The sequence below is a fragment of the Thalassophryne amazonica genome, chromosome 7 (assembly GCF_902500255.1).
Source record: "Thalassophryne amazonica chromosome 7, fThaAma1.1, whole genome shotgun sequence".
Lineage (NCBI taxonomy): Eukaryota > Metazoa > Chordata > Actinopteri > Batrachoidiformes > Batrachoididae > Thalassophryne > Thalassophryne amazonica.
In genome coordinates, this window is record NC_047109.1 from 120614243 (window position 1) to 120635660 (window position 21418).

General features: G+C 44.3%; 1 protein-coding gene across 1 annotated transcript in view; it reads left to right on the plus strand.

The window, feature by feature from the left end:
• Positions 1-850, plus strand: part of fbxl4 (F-box and leucine-rich repeat protein 4) — a 124803-nt gene extending 123953 nt beyond the window's left edge. Inside the window, exon 9 of the mRNA XM_034175433.1 lies at positions 257-850. Coding sequence (XP_034031324.1) covers positions 257-420 — 164 coding nt within the window. The 3' untranslated portion in view covers positions 421-850. The remainder of the gene's footprint in view (positions 1-256) is intronic.
• The last annotated feature ends 20568 nt before the right edge of the window (positions 851-21418 follow it).

Sequence of the window (21418 nt, forward strand, 5' to 3'; positions counted from 1 at the left end):
CGTTTTATGCACATCTGTAGGAAGATAATGAGAATCCTCAAATTCCCTTTAGACTGGAAAAGTCACTCAGATCCCTTGGACAAAGAGGTCTTGAATCCGAGTTGTTTCCGGTGTGCAATTGAGCAGCACTGTGGTGTCAGTGTGTAGCAGTGAATGTGAGGCATCATTGTAAAGCACTGTGAGCGTCTGCATTGGGTGTGAAAGCTGTCCATTTACCATTTATTTACTGTTTAAACCTGTTGTCTTTGATGGACAGGTACACGGTTGGTGAATGCCGCCTCCCTGAAGAAACTCCTCCAGTCTTGTCCAGAGCTTCTCCTCCTGGATGTCTCCTTCTGCTCCCAGATAGACACACGGATCGTCCAGGAGCTATCCGCTCTGTTCCCCAAAGTAGCCATCAAGAAGAGTTTCACACAGTGACCCCCCCCCCCACAGCCGCTGTGATTTCTCGGAGTCCCCAGAGGTCAGCTTTGACAGCTGACATGGACGCTGGAGACTGCAGAGCTGTCTCCTTCCTGTATCAGGGACAAGATCTATTTTCACAGGTAAAGTTGGAGAAACAGTTCTTTGGAAAACTGGCTGAACAACTTTTTATTCAGGAAAAACATTTCATGGAAGACACCAAACATTTGTGAGTGTTGTATCTGGTTTGGAGAATAAAAACAAAATTCCGGCTGTTGCAGACGTCGAGTGAAACTGCACTAAGAACCATCAGCCGGTTTATGTTTTCACCATAACCGAGGATCGGTTGGTGCCTTGTCGTATGTAGTCGGTAACACCGTCACAGCTCTGAGACAGTTTCAAAAAATACTTTACCTGCTGGGTTTTTAATTCTAAATATGTGTGAAAAGGTGTTGAGGTGTTCAGTGCAGCGTTACTTTGCAACCAAATTTGACTTGTTCTCCAGTTCCGCGACAAAGGTCTTATGTTAAATGAAAATACACAAAAGCTGCAAGTGACGTTCAGAGGCAATTAAAAGTTTGACAGTTTGCAAACTATACACAAAAACAGCCTGCCTACCCCCCCCCCCCCCCCCCCCCCCCCCACACACACACACACACACACACAGCCAAAAACTCCCAACAACTGTGGAACGATGAAAATATTGCAGATTAAAAAGCTCCAGATATTTTCATATCCTTGGTATGTCGTAAATGTGATGACATAATGTGACGCTGGACATGAGCTCAGTTGAAGAGGCAGGTACAACTCAACAAATCATTGAACAACAGTTCTTTAAACGAGGCGTTTTAAAATGAAAGGTTCTATAACAGTAATTACCCAGCAGCCCCGGCGTTTTCACCAGTCAGAAGCATTAGTTTTACAATGGACATGTATTTAGAAACTTTTTAAAGGTAAGACATGAAACATTTTTGTAACTTTTGAATTGAAAATTTACAAAGCACTGGTTTTATTTTTTTTTTTTTAGCTTGAATTTTAAATACTTTACTGGGGTTTATGGGAAATGGAGAATTTGTAAATTTCTCCATGAATAATTTGACATTATTTTACCACACTTCATCCTGTTCATAAATACAAATAGATTTATGTACATATCTATTCAGAACAATTTCGAACCTCTATAAACAGGCAAAATGTCTCCACATAAAGATTTTAATTAATTTCTTTGTACAGTGCCTGACTAAAACAGAAAAAAACGGAACCTTTAAAGTATCCGAGTTAACCCTTCCAGTTCAGTCTGTGTTGAAATCAAACCCTGAACTGGGTGTAATGTTTATCTAAAGTGTGTGATTCTTCTCAACACACTGTCCTGTTTGCACAGGATAATATCTTCACAAATTCAGGTTTGAATTGGTCACTGGCGTCGGCCCGTGCCGGTGTGCCCTCTCAGGTCGCCCGTGCACACATGCATGCAAACAACCATTTAAGGCTTTTTAATACTTGTGTCAGCAGCTGTTCCGGTTGCGATGTTACAGTACTTTTGGGCTTTGTGTGATGATCTGTTTTCGACTCTTTCACATTCCATCATAACCAACTTCTGTGTCGCGACGAAGTCCCTGAGGACTGAGCTGAAGAACAGCAACTGAGCTGTATCGCATCAGAGACCCACAACAACATTTAGTGCTCGAATCATCAGAATTTCTTTATTTTTTCCACGTCTCCACAGTGCTGCTGTAGTTTCTGTATGTGATCAAAACATCAGTATTTTTGTGGGTTTTTTTCTTTAGTGTTGAGGTGAGATGCAAACCCTGTTGTCATATTAGCATGCATGAGACATCTTCTACATTGTCTTATAAATCCCTTCAGAGGTGTTACCTGGTTACAAAAACATCCTTCTTATCCGCAGTTGGCCGAAGGCCTGAAGGGGGATTAACATTGTGGCAGCTTCTGTCTGTCTTTCTGTGTCTATCCCAAAAAGGATATAAGCATTCTGAAATCAACTCCTCTCACATTTTTAGAAGGAACTTCATGAAACTTGGTACAAGTCCTTGTTATGGGTTGGTAGTACACATATTATAATATTGTACAAGATTGACACATTTTAGCAGAGTTATGGCCCTTGATGAATGAACCTAGATGCTGCCGGATACCTTGAAAAGTTATTAGAATGTAGCAAGCACTTGTACCAAAGCAGCATTTGCCAGCAGGGGATATAGTGCTCACGAGGTTTCTCCCCGTGAGCTAAATCTTATGGGACGAAGTGAATTTAAAGTTATGAAGGAGCAATATGCTTTAAGGAGGTGCAAGTCCCAGATACTCATAGTGGTGGGCACAGCTAACCAAAAAGTTAGCTGTGATAACCGCTAATCAGCTAACTGAAAAGTTATCTTTTATAACGCTAAACCAATAAAACACCCAAAAATTAATCAGAAGCTACAGCTAACCACTAGCCAATAACTTTCAGTATTGTGTCCAGTACACTCTCAGCTACTAACAAGCCAATTTTGAGTTTAAACACCACCAACACTTCTGACAGAATCAAAGGCGACCACACCCCAAACACAGTCAGTGAGTCAGCGCTTCTGTCTTTGTGCGCCACACCCACTGCTGTAGGGAAACATCATTTACCTTGACAGCATACAGTGGTCCAGCCATGAGGCAGACATCTTGAAAAGGAAAGCAGGTTTGACTTATGGTTTTGATTTATAAATCAAATTAATCCGGATAGAATAACTACATTAATGTCAAGTCTGTCATTTGTACACAGTGAAAATATAACAGATATCTGTTAATTTTAAAATAATGCACTAATTCTGAAGTTTTGAACATTTAGCACACAAATGCCCAAAGGCAATATGGGTAAACTGAGCCTCTGCTCACAGTGATTGGTTGAGTCATTCATTCTATGTAAAAACCAACACTAGTTAATGTAACGTGTTGGTGTTTATAAATAAATGTGCTTTTGTAAAATATGTCATTTTTTTTCATTTGTAAAAAAAAAAAGGCATTTGTAAAACCAAAAAGTATTTTTGTTAAGTTGTGATTTGACAACCTGTGATATTCAGGTTCCAGTAGATGGCAATGTTCTATGGATTTTGACCCATCTACTGGATGGCAGTGGGCAAGAGCTCAGTTTATTTATAATCCCTTTGAGCATCTGTGTGTGCTAAATGTTTGTACAAATGACAGAGTTGACATTAATGTAGTTATTCTATCTGGATAAATTTAATTTATAAATCAAAACCCTAAGTCAAACCTGCTTTTCTTTTCAAGATGTCTGCCTCATGGCTGGACCTCTGTATGCTGTCAAGGAAAATGACTTTTGGTTTTTTGTGGCAGCTTGACAGCCGGGCCCCTTCTGCTGGGGTAGAGTTGAGCTCAGCTCCTCTCAGCTGCCTCGCTGCTGCAAGATCCTTAGCAGACAGGAGCCAACGGGGTTTATTAATGTTTTTTACTGTTACTATGTATTAAAAAAACGTTAGTAGTCTAAAAATTATCTGAACTAACTTTATCGGAAGCTAATTGGTCTACTGATGGTTTTTGAAGTTAGCTGAAAAGGTCATCCACTAACAAGAAAGTTAGCTTTGCTAATTAGTGGTTAGCAGAACTGTGCCCCACTGGATACTCGGGTGATGATGTCACACGTTCCTCGTAGCTCTTGATGCTGTTTGTTTGCTGTAGTGAACCTGGTGTGTTGATTTGCTGATGTAAGGTAAATATTGTTTGTGACATCAGCGTTTGTCCTCAAACTCAGGTTTCTTATGTTTCATCTGAGTTTTAGTTTTTTAAATAAATGTACATGTTTTGCTGCAGAAAGCGGTGCAGTCCGTTTGGAATCGTACAGCAAAGAAAGACTGCAGATGAAAAAAAGACTCTGACACAGTGAAAAAGACAAACACTTATTGGATGTTGGAAGTTGTACGATTAGGAACATGCATTTCGCTGTCCTTAATTATTTGAGATTTGTAATATAAAGAACTTCAATGTTGCAGAAGTGTTTGAAAAGCATTTTTTTTTCTTTTTCAGCACATTGATTGACGTGCCAAAAATATTTGTGCCTTATTCTGATTTGAATGTGCTGTGATGTCTGCACACTGTTGGTTTGAGTGAAACACTTTGTTGCCAGGTCCTTCAACCAAAGTAAGAATGAGAAACCTGGTTTTTAGTCTCTTTTGTATATCAGACATGTTAATATGCAAAATATTATTTCTAATTTCTCTCTGGGGAAGTAAAAGTTCTTATTGTTGAAGGGATTTGCAGACATTTTATGAAGTTATTTTTTGTTGTTGTCATTCCTACAGTCAGATGTTCGGTTTCATCTGTGCATATTCAGTTTTCCAACTACTTGATTAATCTTTTATGAAGTGTTTTATTAGGTCATATCAGCTGCCTAAAACCCAAACTTTTACCTTAAAAGAATAAAAAAAGGAGGAAATTCTCATATTTAATGACTTTTAAGCAGTCAAAAGAAGAAAGCATTAAACAGTCACTATTGAAATAGTTGATTGTTTTCGTCCTCAGTCAGCTGACTTCTGTTTCTGAGCTCGGTCAGCAGTGTTACAAAAATATGCTGTTTGTCAAATTCATATTTAGACTGTATGTTTGTATGTTGTGTAACTCCTCCCCCTCGTGCAGGATGAATACATAATGAACAGACTTATTCACTTACTCCGAGTTATGTGCAATATTATCGAAAATCTTGTGCAAACGTCTTCCAGTCATTTCACATTCATTTTTTTGTACTTATTGTAAAAACAAACAAACAAAAAGTTCAGTTTAGTGTTTCGGTATGCTAGCAAAATAATTTACTTCCAGATAAGTAATGTTGATTTTATCTTAAAAGAGAAATAAGTTGACATTCATACACAAAATGGGCATTTTCCAAACATTTAGAGGCTACAACATAATTAGCACTTTGAGATTCCATGGAATGTAAAGTGCATTACAAATAAAATGTATTATTATTATTAATTACTGTATTTTCCACATCATATTAATAATTTGTATGTATTTTTTAAACACATTTCACAAAAAAATCGAATCAATCTGAAAAAAACTTTTCAGCCACACAGTCATCTGAAGAACAGAGGCACTAAATATTCTTCATGTTGTGTGTGTTGTTTCCACTGTGCTGAAAAGACACTGAACCCTGATTTTACACCATTGTTTTTTTTGGTTTGGCTTTGTTTGGACAAATAAGTTGCAGGACATCACAAATGGTGGAGCAGATTAAGTCAATATTTCATATGGATCGTTCACTTGGTAGTACAAGTACCACATTTGGCACAAATGATGTCCAGGATGTACTCTTTAAGAAAAGTACATTATCCAGCTGAAAATCCAAGATGGTCGGCAGTTTTCAAGATGGCCACCTAGTCAAATGCAAGAATATGGTTTTTGAAGTAGAACTTGAATGAACACAAATGTTTTTAATGATCCAAACATTAAACTCAATACATTCTGGCTGGAAGAACTCGATGTCAATTGAATTCCAATATGGCCACCAGTTTTCAAGATGGTGGCTATTACGTGACTCAGAATTAGTGTTTTTGGAAGCTATCTGATCATAGATAGATTAGGTTGAAGGGCAACATTGAAATGCTGTGGTCACACTCTATTGGTTTGTAATTTTTTTTAATTTTTTATATGAGTGATGTTAAAGCACAACCAGGGCACACTGGTGACATCACTGCTGTGAGACTCAGCATGAGGTTCAGTGTCGGCTTGTAGTGTACGAGCTGTAGTTGCAGTTTACTGACTCTTGTAGTGGTGTAGCTACTCACTGTAGTTTGTAGTATTCTATAGTGTTCCAAATGCTATCTGATAAGCAACCCCATATCTCAACTAGAAGTTTAATTAGTTGTAGTATTGTAGTTAGATAGTTGCACCTGAATTGATAGGATGTGCCAGCGCGGGAGAGCCGAGCCAAGGGTAACGGGTGTACAGATCACACAGGACTTGAATGGCACTGGATGAACGATGGGGTTAGGTGTAGGGTACCAGATGCTTGAACCTAGTTGGATCCCATATTTCAATGTGCTTTGGTGTTTTGTACAGTTGGGTGGTAAAAGGATAACCACTCGGTCTTTAACCGTGTCTACCAATAATCCATTGATTTGCACTACTAAAACAGACTAGGGGAAGTGTTGCCTCTGTTAGACAGACACAAAAGAGGAGTTGAAGGCTCCCCCTACCTTTTATGAGTGTAGATCTGACAGCTATTCCATGATAGCCAAAAACATACCACAATTTCAGGCAATCAACCTGTTGCCCATCAGGTTAGACCCACCCAGATTGGATGATGGAGGTGGTATTGAGGATGCGTTGAGGTGAAACAGTGCAGCGTATCACCAAAATTGTCGCCAAATGTTTAACAACTGTAAACTCGAGTGTGCCACAAAACAAGCAGCTGGAATTCAGAGTGATCCTGTAGGACACTCAAAAATGCGAAGGACCAGCATTGAAGTGCAGCAATGTTTATGTGAAAAGATGGAACCAACATCAGAGCTGCAACAAGCCATGACCACGCAGCTAAATCAGCGGCTCAGTGAACGCGCTCGTAATCTTACGATGGTAAGCTTCTGGCTTTGAGTGGGGGAGATGTGGTGGCCCTGGAACTTAAATACCTCTCCTCACTGAACAGCCCTGTATCATAGAGAGGGGGCCCACACTGCAGCAGAGAACAAAGAAAAACTTCAGTCGTCTCAAGAAAAGGAAACCTTTCCGCTGGTGTTCTCTGAACTTCTGACCTATGTTATTGAGACAGGAAAAAAAAGAGTGATGAGCCCGCTGTGTTCCAACTTGCTGAATTGGTTGGTCTTTACAGGGAGAGACTTGAGCAGTTTGGGACAGACAACCCTGACTGCGTGAACGCGACCCAACTGAAAGAGAGGCTTTTGGCAGAGTTACCTGGACTGGTAGCCTACAAGAAAGAGCGAAATATACTTCTGGCATTTGAAGAAGATGCTGGTCCAGTCTTGTCAGCAGCATCATCCTATGATGAAGCCATTATTCTCACCAAAGCTGCTCAGATATTGCACAGGCACATGGCTGAACACACGTCTGAGGGCAGTCTCCATGAGCGTTCAGTGTATAGTTCCTTGCCTGCGGCTTTGCTCCAGTTAGTCTGTATGATTGAGCATGGGGCATACATCAAACCTCAGCTGAGGCCTGCCAACTGAGGTTGGCAACAAGATGGTGAGGTCTGGGAAGTTCTGTGGACAACCCTTCCACCCATTGCTCAGACTTGTGAGCAGCTGACACAATGTGGCTGCGAGACTGAATGCAGAGGACGATGCAAATGGTGTCACTTTAGCCTGACTTGGACCCAATAGTGTTCCTGCACATGCCATTACTAAAAGAACCACTCAAAGCTGTACATCAACAGCAGGTGGTTTATTTTATTTCAATGTATAGACCAACAACATAAGACTATTAAAACAAAATATCGTTCATACACTGTTTAAAACCAATTCGAATGGCGGCCATCTTGAAAAAATGGTGGCCATTTTGTTTATTCAAGAGGAGAACGTACTTTTCTGAGAGAGTAGATTATGAAGCACTTGAGTGCCAAATTTGGTGTTTGTACCACAAAGTGAATGATGGTTTCAGTAATCTGCCCCACTAAAACTAGTAAAACAAACAAACAAAAAACCCGGGACTAAAGCCACCTTGACACTGCGAGGCTGCGTGTCAGGGGGCAGCCTGTTTGCACACACTGCGTGTCAATACACACAGCTCACGCACAGCTTACGACAAGTTTACTCGTTAGCACGCAAGATTCATGCAAGTGTCGAAGTGCCTTTACAGTCCCGAAAATATGGTAATGTTTGCTATGTTGGTTTGTCTTACAGAGAGAACAGATTCTGGTTGTGGTTTGCAGTCAGTTCAAATCTGCATATCAACGCACCAAGAAGAAAGGTTAGAATTTTAAAAAGAAAAATAATTTCAGCACATTTGACTGCTTGATGGGCAGCTGAGATCACAAATTTGCATATACAGTCATGTTCAAAATAATATCAGTGTGTTTTTAAAAAGTGAGTAAAGCTCAAAACCTTTACATCTTTAACAGTAAAACTCACCTAAACCATCATCGTATAAATGGGATGTTCGCACTCAGCGGCAAAGCAAAACTCTCAATGGTTTTGTCTGGTTTTCCATGTAATAAATACCACTGCTCAGTGGAAACGGGGCTGTCAGTGGCCTGTAAAGATCCATAAAGTAATGGGGTTATTAAGACCATGGTTCTGGTTCTGATGTAACTTCCTCCTTCTTCTCCAGTGTTGTGACTGGGCCGGACGTTCTTGGTGTGCCAGGCAACAAATCACAGCGGTCCATCATGCTGTTCCCATTCTTTTCCAAATAGATGTGAATACTTTGGTTTTATCACTTAGACAGCTTTAAAAAGCAGTTAGGTCACCAAATACAAGGACATTTTGGATGTGCGTCGGCCATTTTGTGGCTGATGCACAATAATACAACTTAGAACACCACACTGCTGTTTCTTATTCACGCACATAAACACAACAAAATCTAGATTTGAAGATTATGCCCATTCAGTGTCGGGGTTTCTGCAGCAATCACCTCCCTTGTCTTTGCAGTACTGGCAGCAGTAGATCTCAGCTACCAAAATACAGCTGTATTTGAAGTAACACTTGGGACAGTAAAGGGCGCGGCCGTTTTTTTTAAAGGGTGCGGCCATTTTCAGGCTGTTGGTTCCGGATACAGTTTTTGGCACATGTCCTAAGTTGTTCATTGGGGTCATATTAGTCGAGACCATGGGTTAAAGTTCTCCGTCACCATGACAGATTTCCATCATTTGGAAAATGTAACCAGACATACGCGCACGTGGTGTCATGTGTGTTTTGGGGCCAAAACATGATACTCTCACATCCCATTCTGTGCTAATCAAAGCAGCAGCAGTGTCAGCGTGGACTGTGGAGGAAGGGACTGTGTGAATTTTCACTCCTCTCCGCTCTGTTTACTGCTTGCCACAAGCCACGGGCCGTCTCCTCCCTGTGTCCGTGGGAACATTGGCAGATGTTCCCCAAGTAGAGCAGGGCGTGGCTTTGCTTTGAACCAATGAAGCAGTGCTTTGTTGGTTTATTTGATTTTGTTTTATCTTATTTTTTCCCTGCTAAAACCCCAGAGAGAATATGTCTGTGAGTAATATTTACCTTTTTATGTTAACCCAACCTGTTATGGTCTTCTGAAACAGTTGATGTATTTTACAACTTAAAAACAGGACCGATGCTAACGCGTTAGCATGTCTATGGTGTTTTGACAAACTCTCAGACAACAATCAGCTCCAGGAGGATCAAAGAAGGTCTGAAGGTATCTGTGAGTCCTGGAACAACTAGAAGATCTCTGTGTGAAGACAAACGATGGACAAGAAACCACACAAAGTCCCACTGTGGAAAAAAACACATGTTCTTTAGAGGTTTGACAAAGAACCCACTGACTGGACTGAAGAGAAACAGGGCAACATCTTGTTCTTTTTGGGTCTCAGGGCCACAGACAGATTGTCAGATGAACCCCAAAAACTGACTTGAAGCCTCAGTCCACTGTGAAGACAGTGATGCCTGGTGGAGCCTCATGATCTGGAGATCAATCAATCAATCAATCAATTTTTTTATATAGCGCCAAATCACAACAAACAGTTGCCCCAAGGCGCTTTATATTGTAAGGCAAAGCCATACAATAATTACTTAAAAACCCTAAAGGTCAAAACGACCCCCTGTGAGCAAGCACTTGGCTACAGTGGGAAGGAAAAACTCCCTTTTAACAGGAAGAAACCTCCAGCAGAACCAGGCTCAGGGAGGGGCAGTCTTCTGCTGGGACTGGTTGGGGCTGAGGGAGAGAACCAGGAAAAAGACATGCTGTGGAGGGGAGCAGAGATCGATCACTAATGATTAAATGCAGAGTGGTGCATACAGAGCAAAAAGAGAAAGAAACAGTGCATCATGGGAACCCCCCAACAGTCTACGTCTATAGCAGCATAACTAAGGGATGGTTCAGGGTCACCTGATCCAGCCCTAACTATAAGCTTTAGCAAAAAGGAAAGTTTTAAGCCTAATCTTAAAAGTAGAGAGGGTGTCTGTCTCCCTGATCTGAATTGGGAGCTGGTTCCACAGGAGAGGAGCCTGAAAGCTGAAGGCTCTGCCTCCCATTCTACTCTTACAAACCCTAGGAACTAGGAATGTTTCTCACACTGTGGTGTCAGGTTTATTGATCACAGACAAGGATCAGGGATCAGTTTGAACACATCAGAATACTTGAAGAGGTCAGTAGAGGAAATGTCCTTGAACTGAGTGCTTCAACAAGTAGTCCAGGACCTGGCTGAGACACGTGTGCACTTTATTTGGGACAGGATCACTCAACTCTTCTAGACCATGGGTTAAAGCAATAAATTTTCATCCAACTGAAATTTCTTCCTGGCAAAAATCAATGCCAGCAATTCCCTAAAATGTGGTGTAGTGGGCACACACACTCTTTTTTTCCTCAATAAATACAATAAACACATTATACAGTATACAAATCTATTCTAAAGAACCTCTAAAGAGAGAGAGACAAAGCATAAAAAGAATGCAAAACCTGAACATAAAGGAGTAAGGGAACATAAAAGGGTGGTGGAGGGAGGGGTGTAGTCTTGATTATGGGGGGTCTGCAAGGAATTTAGGGATTCCATCATCTACAGTCCATAATATAATCAGAAGATTCAGAGAATCTGGAGAACTTTCTACACGTAAACGGCAAGGCTGAAAACCAACATTGGCCTTCGATCCCTCAGGCGGCACTGCATTAAAAACCAACATCATTGTGTAAAGGATCTTACCGCGTGGGCTCAGGAACACTTCAGAAAACCATTGTCAGTTAACACAGTTCGTCGCTACGTCTACAAGTGCAAGTTACAACTCTACCATGCAAAGTGAAAGCCATACATCAACAACATCCAGAAACGCCGCCGCCTTCTCTGGGCCCGAGCTCATTTGAAATAGACAGACGCAAAGTGGAAAAGTGTGCTGTGGTCTGATGAGCCAGTATCTGTGATGGTATGGGGGTGTGTTAGTGCCCATGGGCAACTTACACATCTGTGATGGCACCATCAATGCTGAAAGGTACATCCAGGTTTTGGAGCAACACATGCTGCCATCCAAGCAACGTCTTTTTCAGGGACGTCGCTGCTTATTTCAGCAAGACAATGCCAAGACACATTCTGCACGTGTTACAACAGCGTGGCTTCATAGTAAAAGAGTGCGGGTACTAGACTGGCCTGCCTGCAGTCCAGACCTGTCGCCCGTTGAAAATGTGTGGCGCATTATGAAGCACAAAATACGACATCGGAGACCCCGGACTGTTGAACAATTGAAGTCATACATCAAGCAAGAATGGGAAAGAATTCCACCTACAAAGCTTCAACAATTAGTGTCCTCAGTTCCCAAACGCTTATTGAGTGTTGTTAGAAGGAAAGGTGATGTAACACAGTGGGAAACATACCACTGTCCCAGCTTTTTTGAAATGTGTTGCAGGCATCCATTTCAAAATGAGCAAATATTTGCACTAAAACAACAAAGTTTATCAGTTTGAACATTAAATATCTTGTCTTTGTGGTGTATTCAATTGAATATAGGTTGAAGAGGATTTGAAAATCATTGTATTCTGTTTTTATTTACATTTTACACAACGTCCCAACTTCATTGGAATTGCGGTTGTAAGCTCATGAAACTAAAACAAATCTTATTGCTGCATGACAGGAAGCAAAGCTTTGAACGAGGCTGATCGTCCAAATGTGTCCAAATATATTTTTATAGCTTTATGTGCTGAGCAAACTATTTAAAATTCCATTTGTAATATGTGTTTTTTGTGTCCCACCTCGTGCTGCTTTCCTGTAAATCTCTCTCTTAGTCCAGTTTTGGATTCGTGGTCTGGTGTTCCAGGTTTGCAGTGATGCTGCAGCTTGAATCGTGGGTCAAGACTGTGCTTGTCTTATGGCACTGGGTGCTTTAATATTGCCACATTCAAATCGAAATTGAAGTTAAAAATAAAACTCTGCTCTTGAGTCTTGTGATTTTGTGGCTCTCCGGTTCTCTCAATCCCCTCCTGGAAGGATTCCTCTAACGTCTGTGGGGTAAATGGAAAATAAAGAGAGAGACCACACACTATGACACACAGAAATACTGTACATATGTTTGTAATGGTGTATTTGACTCTGTACGACTTAATCATATGACCTCTGTGTGACCTCTGTTACAATGTCATTCATATCAATATATTGCTGATCAATATATGCTGGAGGTTCAGAACCTCCATGACCAGTAAAAGATCAAGGACCGAGATGTCGCCCGGTATCGCGGAGCCAGGGTCCCACCCTGGAACCAGGTCTGGGGTTGGGGCTCGCGCGCGAGCACCTGGTGGTCGGGCCTTAGCCCATGGGGCCCGGCCAGGCTCAGCCCAAAAGAGTGACGTGGGCCCGCCCTCCTGTGGGTTCACCACCTGCAGAGGGGGCCATGGGGGTCGGGTGAAGAGAGGATTGGGTGGCGGTCGAGGGCGGGTGGCCCGGCGGCCTGGTCCATGCTCACAGCCCCTGGCTGTTGGGACGTGGAATGTCACCTCACTAGGGGGAAGGAGCCTGAGCTTGTGCGGGAGGTTGAGAGATACCGACTAGAGATAGTCGGGCTCACCTCCACGCACAGCTTGGGCTCTGGTACCCACCTTCTGGAGAGGGGCTGGACGCTTCATTTTTCTGGCGTCGCCCACGGGGAGAGGCGGAGAGCTGGGGTCGCATTGCTTATTGCTCCCCAGCTTAGTCACCAAGTGTTGGAGTTCACTCCGGTGAACGAGAGGGTCGCGTCCCTACGCCTTCGGGTCGGGGACAGGTCTCTCACCGTTGTCTCGGCCTACGGGCCGAGCAGCAGTGCAGAGTACCCAACCTTCCTGGAGTCCCTGGGAGGGATACTAGATAGCGCTCCAACTGGGGACTCCATTGTTCTCCTGGGGGGATTTCAACGCCCACATGGGCGGCGACAGTGAGACCTGGAGGGGGGTGATCGGGAAGCACGGCCTCTCCGATCTGAACCCGAGTGGTGTTCAGTTGTTGGACTTCTGTGCTAGTCACAGTTTGTCCATCACGAACACCATGTTCGAGCACAAGGGTGTCCATAAGTGCACGTGGCACCAGGACACCCTGAGCCGGAGGTCGATGATCGACTTTGTAGTCGTATCATCTGACCTTCAGCCACGTGTCTCGGACACTCGAGTGAAGAGAGGGGCAGAGCTGTCGACTGATCACCACCTGGTGGTGAGTTGGATCCGCTGGGAGGGTAGGAAGCCGGTAAGACCTGGCAGGCCCAAATGTATTGTGAGGGTCTGCTGGGAACGACTGGCGGAACCCTCTGTCAGCGAGGTCTTCAACTCCCACCTCCGGGAGAGCTTCTCCCAGATCCCGGGGGAGGTTGGAGACATGGAGTCCGAGTGGACCATGTTCTCCACCTCCATTGTCGATGCGGCTGCTCGTAGCTGTGGTCGCAAGGTCTCTGGTGCCTGTCGCGGCGGTAATCCCCGAACCCGGTGGTGGACACCAGAAGTAAGGGATGCCGTCAAGCTTAAGAAGAAGTCCTACTTATCTTTGTTGGTAGGTGGGACCCCAGAGGCAGCTGACAGGTACTGGCAGGCCAAGCGTGCCGCAGCCCGTGCGGTCGCAGAGGCAAAAACTCAGGTCTGGGAGGAGTTCGGGGAGGCTATGGAGGAGGACTATCGGTCGGCCTTGAAGAGATTCTGGCAAACCGTCCGATGCCTCAAGAGGCGGAAGCAGCTCTCCACCAGCACTGTTTATGGTGGGGGTGGGGAGCTGTTGACCCTGACTGGGGATGTTGTCGGGCGGTGGAAGGAGTACTTTGAGGATCTCCTCAATCCCATCGTCACGTCTTCCAAAGAGGAAGCAGAGACTGGGGACTCAGAGGCGGACTCATCCATTACCCAGGCCGAAGTCACCGAGGTGGTTAGAAAGCTCCTCGGTGGCAAGGCTCCTGGGGTGGATGAAATCCGTCCTGAGTACCTTAAGTCTCTGGCTGTTGTGGGGCTGTCTTGGTTGACACGCCTCTGCAACATCGCGTGGCGATCGGGGACAGTGCCTCTGGATTGGCAGACCGGGGTGGTGGTCCCTCTGTTTAAGAAGGGGAACCGGAGGGTGTGTTCCAACTATAGGGGGATCACACTCCTTTCAGCCTCCCCGGTAAGGTCTATTCCAGAGTACTGGAGAGGAGAATTCGACCAATGGTTGAACCTCGGATTCAGGAGGAGCAGTGTGGTTTTCGTCCTGGTCGCGGCACACTGGACCAGCTCTACACGCTCCATCAGGTGCTCAAGGGTTCATGGGAGTTCGCCCAACCAGTCCACATGTGTTTTGTGGATCTGGAGAAGGCTTTCGACCGTGTCCCTCGGGGCAGCCTGTGGGGAGTGCTCCAGGAGTACGGGGTCCGGGGTCCTTTGCTAAGGGCTAGCCGGTCCCTGTACGACCGCAGCAGGAGCTTGGTTCGCATTGCCGGTAGTAAGTCAAACCTGTTTCCAGTGCACGTTGGCCTCCACCAGGGCTGCCCTTTGTCACCGGTTCTGTTCATTATTTTTATCGACAGAATTTCTAGACGCAGCCAGGGTGTAGAGGGGGTCTGGTTTGGGAACCACAGAATCTCGTCTCTGCTGTTTGCGGACGATGTGGTTCTGTTGACTTCGTCCTTCAGCGTGCACTGGGGCGGTTTGCAGCCGAGTGTGAAGCGTCCGGGATGAAAATCAACACCTCCAAATCCGAGGCCATGGTTCTCGACCGGAAAAAGGTGCTTTGCCCTCTTCAGGTCGGTGGAGTGTCCGTGCCTCAAGTGGAGGAGTTTAAGTATCTCAGGGTCTTGTTCACGAGTGAGGGACAGATGGAACGTGAGATCGATAGACGGATCGGTGCAGCGTCTGCAGTGAGGCGGTCGCTGTATCGGACCGTCGTGGTGAAGAGAGAGCTGAGTAGGGGGGCAAAGCTCTCGATTTACCGATCGATCTACGTTCCAATCCTCACCTATGGTCATGAGATTTGGCTCATGACCGAAAGAATGAGATTGCGAGTACAAGCGGCCGAGATGAGTTTCCTCCGCAGGGTGGCTGGGCGCTCCCTTAGAGATAGGGTGAGGAGCTCGGTCACTCGGGAGGAGCTCGGAGTCGAGACGCTGCTCCTCCACGTCGAAAGGAGTCAGTTGAGGTGGCTCGGGCATCTTTTCCGGATGCCCCCTGGACGCCTCGCTGGAGAGGTGTTCCGGGCACGTCCCACTGGGAGGAGGCCCTGGGGAAGACCCAGGACACGCTGGAGGGACTACATCTCTCGGCTGGCTTGGGAACGCCTTGGGGTTCCCCCGGAGGAGCTGGGCCAGGTGTGTGTGGATCAGGAGGTCTGGGCGGCTTTGCTTGAGCTGCTGCCCCCGCGACCCGACTCCGGATAAAGCGGAAGAAAATGGATGGATGGATGGATATATGCTGTAGATCATCAATCTAGGCTTGCTTGTTCAATCAATCAATCAATCAATCAACTTTTTTCTTATATAGCGCCAAATCACAACAAACAGTTGCCCCAAGGTGCTCCATATTGCAAGGCAAGGCCATACAATAACCATGAAAAACCCCAACGGTCAAAACGACCCCCTATGAGCAAGCACTTGGCCACAGTGGGAAGGAAAAACTCCCTTTTAACAGGAAGAAACCTCCAGCAGAACCAGGCTCAGGGAGGGGCAGTCTTCTGCTGAGACTGGTTGGGGCTGAGGGAAAGAACCAGGAAAAAGACATGCCGAGAAGGGGGGCAGAGATCGATCACTAATGATTAAATGCAGAGTGATGCATACGGAGCAAAAAAAGAAAGAAACAGTGCATCATGGGAACCCCCCCACAGTCTATGTCTAAAGCAACATAACCAAGGGATGGTCCAGGGTCACCCGATCCAGCCCTAACTATAAGCCTTAGCGAAAAGGAAAGTTTTAAGCCTAATCTTAAAAGTAGAGAGGGTATCTGAGAGGGCTTGTTGAGATATCAAGTGTTTTCTAGACTGTGTTTTCCTTGATCTTTGACCAAATTACTCCAAAATCTCATCACCTCTAAGTAACTATCAAAGTGATATTCTCACCAAGTTTGAAGGAACTCTGTCCAGCTGTTTTTCTGTTTTCCTGTCCACAGACACACAACAGTCAAAACAACATCCTGCTTTGCCACTTGACCGACTTGCAGGGTCATAATTTTGACAACATACAGCAGTGGAATTGTGGTTAAAACAGACTCCCTCATACTTGTTGGGTTGATACCATATTGACTCTTACACGCCCGGGTGCCTGCCATTTTCGTGATGGGTTGTTTGCTGACAATTGTTTGCACGCGTCTGCTTGAATGCATGCTGTACAGACTATGGCCTTGCTGTACATACGGACGTGTACCGCATGCAAATGAAGCAGCACAGACTCAAATCAAATGTTTTTCTGCATGTAGTAGCTGCTACACAATTACATAAAATGGCTCCACGCAAGAGTTGCTACTTTGCAGCCTTCAAGCTAAAAGTCATGAAAGAAGCAGAAGAGAAGGGGAAGCACCATGCCCCTCGGATTTCCATAGTCAATAGGGAGTGGTGTAGGAACAAGGATACGCTTGCAACCCTGACCAAAACAGAAACACAGCTGCCTCGTGGGAGGGAGGAACGTGTGTTATCGAGACATTGAAGAGGAGCTGATAAAATGGTTCCAGGAAAGAAAAACGGCAGACGACCATGTGCCAGGGAAGGCTCTGAAATACAAGGCCCTGTGGCTGCAGAAGCAACATGGAAACCACAACAGATTTGATGAGATTTCGTGGCAATGAGGTAGGACTATTTGATTTTCATTTCACTTTTTCTTTAATGGTGTAAATATGGTACATGTGAGAAGATGCAAAAAATAAAGCTTCTAATGTTTGCTGGTGACACTTGGCATCAGCTTCCCATCTGTTAAGAGAGTGTAAAGAACGTGCCAGAAGAATGTTCTGATTATGCATTCATTCACAAGTGGCTGTTTTAAAAGGAGACCAACACAAAAAGAACAGAATTCCTCTTTTTGTCTCGTTTCCATCACACATCCTTGTCCATTTGTCTGGATGTCCTTGTCCTTAGAGTATTTTGTCATTGACACAATTTTAACATTTTGCCTTGTTTCACCACCACAGTGGAGTGAAACTTTTACCTTTAATTCAACAGGTTTAAAAAATATATATTTACACTAGTGTGTTGCTCGTGGGGATCCATGCGCTCTATATTGGGTCATGTTTATAAAATAGGTAGCTGACATTTTTTCAAGGGTAGTAATAAATTATGCAAAGTTTCTATAATGAGTTGGAATGGTGTGCAACCCTAACCTTAATCCAAGTGGTTAATGCACTTGGTTTCAGTGTGGAAGGTTCCTGGTTCGAATCCCACCCCTACCACATTTCTCCATGTAATGAGGAGTTGCGTCAGGAAGAGCATCCGTCATAAAATTTGTGCCAATTCAACATGCAGATCCACCTTGGATTTGCTGTGGCGACCCCGAGTACAAAACAAGGGAGCAGCCGAAGGGACTTACTATTGTTCACTGTTGGATAATATCTGTAATTTCTATGAGTATTCGTCCTATCAACCAGTGCCGGCCCTAACCAGGCAAGATTTTTAATGATCCCCCCACCCCCGCCACATTCCTCTTGACGATCAATCCATGTCAAAATGACAGGGAGAAACTCTACTCAAAGCCTCTACACAACTATTGCCACCCCAAGAAAGTAATGGCTGGAAGAACAAAGACCGAACCAGAGCTTTTGTCTTTTCTGTACTCTGCCACAAGGAGGTGCTGTATGGTAACAACAACATGACACTCAACCAAACTGACTAAGCCAATTGAACTACAAAGCACAATAAATCAGCAACACTAAAGACACTGTTAAACCAACATAAAATGACAAAAACACCCCTAGTCTGGGGAGTCTTCGCCTCTGGCTCAGGTGATCCTCTGCCATCCCCAACAAACTGGATCTTCTGCTCATATTGCTCCCCAGACGAGGGGTGTTTTGTTTTTATACCTCAGCCATTTACTGTATTTTTTTTCGAAAATGATATGTTAGACAAGATTGGGGATCTGTGGTGTGTGGAACTATTGTCTTTCCGCCAACAAAGATGGCCGAAGGAAAGTAGTTTGGCACAACGTGGATCTGCTACAACGGATCTGGGGGTACCGGATCCACATCTGGCTGAAGCATAAACCACAATAACACTTCAAACTCTAAAATCCTGAACTCCCATAATGCATTGCAGCACAACAATTTACAGCCTTACCAACTGGCTCAGCGATCACTTATTATTTTTTACTGTACCTCTGTCTTGGGCCCATTTTTCCTCCTCTTTCCTTTTTTTTTCCCCTCACCTGGGCACCAGACAGCTTTGGCTGTTTTGACACTGTTATGGTCACCAATGCCATCAGGACCCACGGGCCCCGAATGGCATTGGTGACCGCACTCTTATGAACTGTGCTGACCAGCTGACAGTTTCTCTTTTATTTTTGGATGTTCTCTCTATCTCCATAAGGTACCCAGTCGATGGAAAGATGCCACAATTGTTCATCTGCCAAAAGTCAATGCACCCAGGCAGCTCAACGACTACAGGCCTGTTGCACTTACCTCATTAGTGATGAAGACATTTGAAAAATTGTGAAACGTGCTCTTTCAAACTCTGTCAAAGATGATCTGGACTCTCTCCATTTTGCATACAGGTCAGGTAGAGGGACTGATGATGCACTATGCACTTTATTGAAGATGATACTTGCACATTTCGAGGGGGCTAGCACTTTTGCATGTCTCTTTTTCTTCTGATTTTAATTGTATTCAGCCACACATTTTAGCAGAGAGGTTAAAAAACAAACACGTTGACCCAGAATTTTATGCTGGCTGATGGATTTTTTTTTTTTTTTAAACTGTCAGATCTCAGTGTGTTAGTCAGTGATGTTTTATCTGATGTTCTCGTCTCCTCCACTGGTTCCCCACAAGGTCGTGTCCTTTCACCTCTTTTATTTGTTCTATATACCAACATGTGCCAAAGTCAAGACCAAGAATGACTTATTATTAAATTTGCTGATGATTCTGTCGTGTCGCTTTTAAACTCAGATGACCAAGACCATGGCCCTGTGGCGTCAGATTTTATCAGCTGGTGTAATTTATCCTTTTTAGACATCATGCATCATGGGGTTTCCCATGATGCACTGAGTGTTTCTTTCTCTTTTTGCTCTGTATGCACCACTCTGCATTTAATCATTAGTGATCGATCTCTGCTCCCCTCCACAGCATGTCTTTTTCCTGGTTCTCTCCCTCAGCCCCAACCAGTCCCAGCAGAAGACTGCCCCTCCCTGAGCCTGGTTCTGCTGGAGGTTTCTTCCTGTTAAAAGGGAGTTTTTCCTTCCCACTGTAGCCAAGTGCTTGCTCACAGGGGGTCGTTTTGACCTTTAGGGTTTTTAAGTAATTATTGTATGGCTTTGCCTTACAATATAAAGCGCCTTGGGGCAACTGTTTGTTGTGATTTGGCGCTATATAAATAAAATTGATTGATTGATGTGAATGTTGTGAAAAAGATCAAAGAATTGATTTTAGGAAAAAACAGGCTCTCTTCTGTAGTTATTAATGGTCTGGCTGTTGAAATTGTACAGAATTATAAATATTTTGGGACTTTTATTGACAGCAGACTTACGTTTGAGCATCAGATTGACCAGGTACTGTATGTAAGAAAGCTCACCAACACATGGATTTTTATTGTAAACTCAGGCATTTTAATGTGGACAGCACTTTATGAAGATGTTTTATTGAATCTGTTCTTACCTTTTCTTTTATTTGCTGTTGTGGGTTTTTAACTTTAAAGAACTTAAAACGTCTGCATCATGTTATAAATGAGTACAGCAAGATTACTGGTGCTTCCTTAAATGACCTTCTGATCATACATACGAGGTTTATTAGAAAACTAACCGTCAGTTTTATAAAAAAAACAAAAAAACTATATGGATTTGAATCGTGCGATTACACCAGACATGCTTGAACCCTTGTGCGCATGCTTGAGTTTTTTCACACGTGTCGGTGACGTCATTCGCCTGTGGGCAGGCTTTGAGTGAGCACTGGTCCCGCCCTTTCGGCTGAAATCCTTTGTCTGAGATGCTGCTGGAGACGGCGCGCGTTGCTTTATCAAAATTTTTTCTTGACCTGTGAGGGATATCCGAGTGGACACTATTTGAGAAATTCAGCTGGTTCTCGGTGAAAAGTTTAACGGCTGATGAGAGATTGTGGAGTTTCTTTCACTTTAAGGTCAGCTCACAGAGCGGATCGGCGCGGCGCGGTCAGAGGTGGCATCCGTCTGGCTGTTTCGAGCTGAAAACATCCTAATTTAAGGCTCTGTTCACCCAGGACGTCGTCAGAGAACAGAGAAGTTTCAGAAGAAGTCTGCATGAGGACTTTATGCGGACATTCCACTGTTTAAGGACATTTTGTAATGAAAGAACGTGCGGGCAAATTCGCGGAGTCGGTTCCGTGACGACGCCGCAAATCCGTCTGTGCCGCCACAGGAAAAACACCTCCGTGTTGAAAACCATTTGTAAAATTCAGGCGGCTTTTGATGGCTTTCACCAAGTCAGTATCTGAGAAATTGTTTAACAGCTTGGGCATGTTCCAACTTGTCCGTTAAGGTTTCCAACGGAGGTGTTTTTCCTGTCGCGACCCCCCGCGGTCAGGTCCGGCCCGACATGCGAATCTGCCCGCACGTTCTTTCATTACAAAATCTCCTTTAACAGTGGGATGTCTGGATAAACTCCTCATGCCGACTTCTTCTGAAAGTTCTCTGTTCTCTGACGACTTACTGGGTGAACAGAGCCTGAAATGTGGAAGTTCTCAACTTGAAACGGCGAGACGCTGCTGCCTCGAAGCGCAGATCCCCGTCAGGCGCCGTGGGCTGTTCTTACGGCGACAGTAA